Source organism: Scylla paramamosain, chromosome 5 (genome assembly GCF_035594125.1).
Source record: "Scylla paramamosain isolate STU-SP2022 chromosome 5, ASM3559412v1, whole genome shotgun sequence".
Taxonomy (NCBI): domain Eukaryota; kingdom Metazoa; phylum Arthropoda; class Malacostraca; order Decapoda; family Portunidae; genus Scylla; species Scylla paramamosain.
The window spans coordinates 400,926-407,810 of NC_087155.1; the positions used below are offsets into that span (position 1 = coordinate 400,926).

At 40.8% G+C, this 6,885-nt stretch overlaps 1 protein-coding gene across 1 annotated transcript; it reads left to right on the forward strand.

Moving 5' to 3' along the window:
- The first annotated feature begins 233 nt into the window (after positions 1-233).
- On the forward strand, positions 234-2,622 carry LOC135100366 (protein TonB-like). The gene is made up of 2 exons (XM_064003186.1): positions 234-325; positions 1,579-2,622. The coding sequence occupies exons 1-2, from the start codon at positions 234-236 to the stop codon at positions 1,781-1,783; spliced, it is 297 nt and encodes a 98-aa protein (XP_063859256.1). The 3' UTR covers positions 1,784-2,622.
- The last annotated feature ends 4,263 nt before the right edge of the window (positions 2,623-6,885 follow it).

Below are 6,885 nucleotides of genomic sequence, written 5' to 3' on the forward strand. Positions count from 1 at the left end.
GCAACAGGACTGGGGTACAAGATGAAGAAAACATTGCCGGCTAAGAAGAAAAATAGGAGCTAAGGAGGTTAAGACAAGTGGTGGTGGTGGTGGTGGTGATGGTGGTGGTGGTGGTGGTGGTGGTGCTGGTGGTGTGAAACCGAGGATAAGACTGTATCATCAGTCTGATGATATTTTGAATATCAATTATTTAACTTCTGCAACACCTGAGGACAAGACAGGAGCCAGGTAGGATGGTCATAGGATGCCAGTTAGATGTGGTGAAGGATGTTTTGTCTGGGAAGGATAATGAGGAAATGAAAATTGAGGACAAGACAGGAGCCAGGTAGGAGGGTCATAGGATGCCAGTTGGATGTGGTGAAGGATGTTTTGTCTAGAAAGGATAATGAGGAAGTGAAATTGAGTTGCTAATCTGTAGATAAAATGATAAAAGATGAATAAGTGAAATGAAAAAAAAAAAAGAAATGTGGTGTTTTGGAATATATAGAACAGTGGGGTTAGTGTGTGTGTGTGTGTGTGCTGGGGGGATGTATCTTTGTTAATTAGAAAGAATATAAGAGATGAATATAATGGTGGGATATATAGCAATTTTTTTTAGTTCAGAAGAAATAAGTTTGGTTTGAGTTTATATATGAATGGAAAAAAGGCTAGAAGAGAGAGAGAGAGAGAGAGAGAGAGAGAGAGAGAGAGAGAGAGAGATTTATAATGAACTGGAAAGTAAAGCAGTACAAAGCTGTAAAAGAAAGGGATTGTTGTTTAGTTTAGATTAATTTGTGTAAAGTAGAGAAAAAAAATAATGTGTTTTGAGTTGATGTATCAGTGTAACCTAGAAAATGGAGGAGAAATTATTGTTTCTTTAAATTTTATGTCATTGTAAACTAGAAAATATAAATAGTTTTTTTTTCATTCTATAGATCATTATAAATGTGAAAAATAATATAGGAGTGGTGTTTTTATATATATATATATATATATATATATATATATATATATATATATATATATATATATATATATATATATATATATATATATATATATATATATATATATATATATATATATATATATATATATATATATATATATATATATATATATATATATATATATATATATATATATATATTATATATATATATTTTTTATACCATTGTAAAAAAAAAAATATATAGAAGTAATGTGTTAGATTTTTTGCTTTGGTACATTAATTTCACAGTTAATCAGTTTATACTTCCTGTTGTCATCCTTGTCCTGTTCAGGGTGTGAGTGGGCCAAGACCTGCCACAACTCTTCTGCTTGTATGGCAAAAGAAAATAGCAGTTTTTACTCTTGATTTCCACCCCAAGATATTAGTCACTGTATTTGCTGAGAATATTCACCCCAAAAGTTAAAAATATTAGTCGCTGTATTTGTTGAGGTTCGTGTGTGTGTGTGTGTGTGTGTGTGTGTGTGTGTGTGCGTGCGTGCGTGTGTGTGCGCGCGTGCGCACACACACACACACACACACACACACACACACACACACACACACACACACACACACCTGTCACTTGTCACCTGTGTGTTTTGTCCCAGCTCCTCCCAGAACGAGCCCACACCTGCACCTGAGGACACACCCACACCCACACCTGCACCCAAGTCTGCACCCAAGCCTTCACCCACCCCCAGCACCCACTCCAGCACCCACTCCAGCACCCAGCACAGCCCAGGGGAAGGCCCAGGGCAGGCAGCCAAGGGCCGAGGCAGGGGCAGGGGTGTGGCGTGGGGGAGGAGAGTGTGAAGTGTGTGGGTTAGGTTTGTGTGTGGTATTTTGTCTGGGCTGCTCCATATGTGGGAGAGCTCGGTTGGTGTAGAGATGGATAGATAGATGTGTGTGTGTGTGTGTATGTGTGTGTGTGTGTGTGTGTGTGTGTGTGTGTGTGTGTGTGTGTGTGTGTGTGTGTGTGTGTGTGTGTGTGTGAGGGATTTGTACTTCATTCAAGCATCTTTTATTTTCACTACTGCTACTATCTTGTTCACTACTGGAAGATTAGTACTAAGATGTGATTCTTGTTATTTTTAAGGGTATTATTCCAATGTTTTTTGTATGATTGCATCTCATTCCTGTTGTACTTGAGAGAGAGAGAGAGAGAGAGAGAGAGAGAGAGAGAGAGAGAGAGAGAGAGAGAGAGAGAGAGAGAGAGAGAGAGAACAGGCCCCATTGCACAAACTAATGATAAAAAAAACTCACAACCACTCCAATAAGTATAAATATGTTAGTTTTGTGAGTAGATTTTGCCAGAAAGGAAATTTGAAATACAGGAGTGTGTGGGAGAGGCAAAGGATATGTAGGACGGCAGATTAGTGTGTGAAGGATGTGTAGGAGAGGCTGAGGATATCCTGTACACTGTGTCAGGATGGTTAAGGGTGATTTGGAAGGAAGGTAGTGTGTGAAGGATGCATTAGGTAGGTTGTGTAGTAGTGGGTACAATGTGTTAAGAATGATATGTATGTTACAGGAGATAAGGATGTGTATTTTCACCACAAGTATGTGTAGAGATTGGAGTTAAGACAGTAGGAAGGTTTGATTAAGCTGGACCATCATTCCTTGTGTTGTCTTAATAAATGTATGCAAACTGACTGTAAACTCTCTCTCCTTCAGTGTTCATTAGTGTATTTATCAGCTTTTGGGGTCAAGATGTCACTTTATTTATTTATTTATTTTTTATTGTTATTTTATTTGTCTTTTTTTTCTTCGTGTTGGACAGTTTACGAGTCAGTTTCAGTTTTTGTGACAGTGGATGTGGTTTCTTTCTGTGATGCTTGTCCTTGCCATGCCTTCCTTCCCAGTGACTACCATGTGTAGGCCTGATGGCTCCTTGCAGCTTCCCTTTTGTACATCCTTATGTTACTCCACACTCGGCATCTCCACGTGTTGACTGTTTTTCTTTTTTGTGTCTTCCTCCACATATAAATAACACTCAAACTCACACACACACACACTTCAGGTATTCTCAGATATTCAGCATTCATTCTTATCTTGCCTTCCTTCACCCACTCACAGCATCTCCAGGTCTTCACACTCAGCATTCCCCCTCATCTTTCACTCCACAGAGTATCCTTCACTCCACACAGCCTTCCCCCTCATCCTTCACTCAGCCTCTTCCCTCATCTTTCACTCAGCTTCCCTCCTCATCTCTCAGTCCACACAGCCTGTCCCCTCATCCTTCACTCCACACAGCCTGCCCCCTTATCCTTGACTCCTTTAATCAGTCTTTTCCCTCATCTTTCACTCAGCTTCCCTCCTCATCTCTCACTCCACACAGCCTACCCCCCCATCCTTCACTCCTCCACACAGCATCCCTCATCTCTCACACCATCCAAGCCTTACACATCCACACCTACATCTACATCTCACACCTGCAGCATCCCTGGAATCACATCAGTGCCCCCAGGTGACAGGTGAGCTCTGTTTTGAGAGATTGAATGACTTTTCTAATTCTATCCTCCATTCTGCTTTTCGTCACCACCACCATCACCACCACCATCACCAATATTTAGGACCTAAATATGCTAATTATACTGTTTGTCATGCGTATTTTTAATTGTGGAGTAGGGAAGTGGAAGAATAATTGATTTAATATTAAGAGCTAAAGTAAGAATGTAAGGAAAATAAGGGCTGGTGCAAGAAACTAATAGGCCTATGCGCGGTGGTCCATATTTCAAACATGCCTGCGTAATTCCACCCATCACCCCTGTCCATAAATTCGTATAATCTCAAAACTACCTAATGACTCGGCGCTAACAACCTGGTTCGTTTGTCTCTACCGTGTGGATGAATATTTTCCTTAACAACCTCGTTGTATTAAACTGCTTGTAATGGTTGATGTATTCTGGTCTGCATCCTTCATTTGTATCTTGTTTGTATTCTTGTGTTCTTAAGCACTTCATCTCAAAATAACGGCAAAGTTAATCTTTGCCATGCGGATAAAATATTTTCTCTAACTACCTCGTTAAATTAATCTGCTTGTAATTGTTGATGTATTCTGGTTTGTGTTCTCCATTTGTATCTTGTTCGTATTGTTAAGCTCTTTGTTCTTTCAGCAGGACTGTTAACAAATGCCACAGAGGTGATTGGTCAGGTTCTCATGGGTGTTCTCATTAATGACGCAGGATCCTCACCAAACCATCACTGAGTCATGATAGTGCCATTATCACTTCGTTGACTTTCACTACAGGCTGTAAAACTATCACCCAAGGAAACACACTTGTAAATCCTTAACAGTTTGTACTATACCCTGCTAAAACATTCGTAAAACCACGATAACTTCCAGTAAATCAAAGGAAATTGTCACTAAACCATGAAAATACCCTTGCAAAACTCACCTCACTAATTATAATTTCAATCACTAAAGCCACGAAAACATCCTTGGAAAACCAAATAACTTTAGCGCGGGTTTGTTAAAAGTAGTGGAGGTATTTTCTTTTCTTCCCTTTTGTTGCCTCAGCCCGGTGTCCCTCTGATATGAAAAAAAAAAAACAAGGCATTGAAGCGTTCGAGATAGCGAGAAAGTTCCGAAGCTTCAGCAGATGTGGACTAACGCCTGACTCTAGCCGCGTCGCCTTCTCTACCTCCGTTCGCCGCCCAGGTAAGGTCAGTGTTGTTTTGTGATTATTCTGTTTGCCATTGGATAATGGTGTGTTCTTGGTGGCGGTGGTTGTGTTGTGGGGGGGCTTGATGTATCTGCAAGAGCTGGGTGGGGGCGAGGGAAGGTGAAAATGAAAGTATAATGAATTCAGTTTTATTAGTACTCCGTGTTGGCTGTTACTGTCCCTCATTTGTCGCGTTCACAGTCGACAGGTGCGTGACAATCTCCTATCGTCATACTGTAACGCTCAGCTGGTTCAGGTCATGTCAGGTCTCTCCAGGGTTGAGGTGGCAGCAGCTGGGACAGGAACACCTAACACTGAGTACGTACTCGGTCTTGATAAGCACTTTCACTTACGCGCTTTTTTTTTTTTTTTTTCAGTTCAGGAACGTCAGTCTTGAATTGACAAATTTTACCCCATGTTAGGTAGCATTTTTTATTTTTGAGAAAAATTAAGTCTTGCGCATTTTGACCGAAAGTGAAATTTGACAAATTTGTTCCAAAAATTATTTCAGGATGTTACCAAAATTTAAAAAAAGGTAAATCATCAAGACCGACACCTATCCCATCAAGTCCGACGGACCAGTCTTGAAGTACCCGCACTTGAATTTTGTCATTTTGCTACTTAACGAAGAGGAAAAAGAAGAAGAAGAAGTTTAAGAAAAATATGGAGAAGAAAAAGGCGAAAAATGGAAGATTTTCAATGACACTTTGCCTATAGAATGCTGTATTACAAGAAGAGGAATATTTTCAATGATATTTTGCCTATTAATACATATAATACAGCTATTTTAGTGGTTTATGTACTCTATCTCAGTAATTATCCGAGCGAATTCAATGAGATTCTGCATACATAGGGCAGTTATGTCACTGGTTCATTCGCTACATAGAAAAAAATCGAGCGAGGCTCGATTATTGAAATTAAAACGAGGCATTAAAGGAAGATTTAGCCATCGGGGTGCGTGACCAAATCTGATGCCTTGTTTTTCACATAGAGGGTCTTCCAAGTGACCTTGCGATTCCCTCTCACATTCATTAGGTTTTTGATCTCGGAGTACCTTCGCCAGTAGCTCTATTATAACTCCGTTCTTGATGGGAAGAGTCTTTTACTTTGCCTTCTTTAGGTGGGACTTTATATACTTATAGCGGCTGCGGATCTCTTATTTTGAGTGACTGAAAATATGGATGTTTCAAAGCCAGCAGGCTCCGCAGCACTTCCCAGCGGAAAGTTTCTAAGCCTGTCTTGGCTGATTGAGCTTTCTGCTCGGAGACAATCATGTCATAAAATTGATTAGGAGGCAAGGCATCCTCCTCCTCTTCCTCGCTCTCCTCGAGGAAGGAAATATCTGAAGAGTAAGTCACTGGCCGTGAGCTTACCGAGGACACCAAACTTTTCGTGGGTGAAGCTTGAACTGCTTCCGTCCTGTTAATAAAAGACAGAGCAAGAGGTTAGTAAAATACAGGGCAAACGTGTGAGATGTGAGACGTGCATAAATAATAGCAGCCACATTACTTGCCTTATTGCAGGGGGTGGGAGAGGAGCCACGAAAGTTTCCTCCATCGCCTCAGACGAGTCGACTTCCAGAGACCTTTCTGGTGCAGCAGCCTCATCCCGATTCCCTTCTTCCATCCTGTGGAAGAGAAGACAATAATTATCAAGATCCAGCATGTAAAGTGATCAAGGGTCATATCATAGATGACGGTAAGGTAAATACTTACTGTTCATCTGTTAATTCAGGCATTATTCCCTCCTCATCAGCAGCCATCTCTAACTCTGTCTCCGTCTCCGCCTCCGCCTCTTGGGAGAATGGGGTTATAGGGATTCCACTTCTGATTGGAATGGTAAATGAGTTAGTTCATTGATAAAGATCAGAGACGTGTGTATTCAATATTCAGATACATATGCACTCAATATATCAGAGGGAAATAGGCAGTTACTTACTCCCTATACTCCTCAAGCTTGCTGACATCATTTCGAGCTTGGTCTCTTCTGACGTATATGGCGTAATACCGTCTAGCAGTCTCATAACTATGACCTGCTAGTTGAGAATTCCTGCCTGAAAGCAGGATCTTTATTGATCTTCTAAGCAGAGGAGTAGATCTCCTCAGCATCCTTGTATTCACACTCCTGGAAACTACTCCCACCTTCAGGCAGAGCTTCCGGAGAATGGAGGTGATATTTGAAATATGCATTTTCCCGCAGCAGTAGTTCCGACCTCTGGAAGTGCTGGAGGGGATAAATACTGGGCAAGAA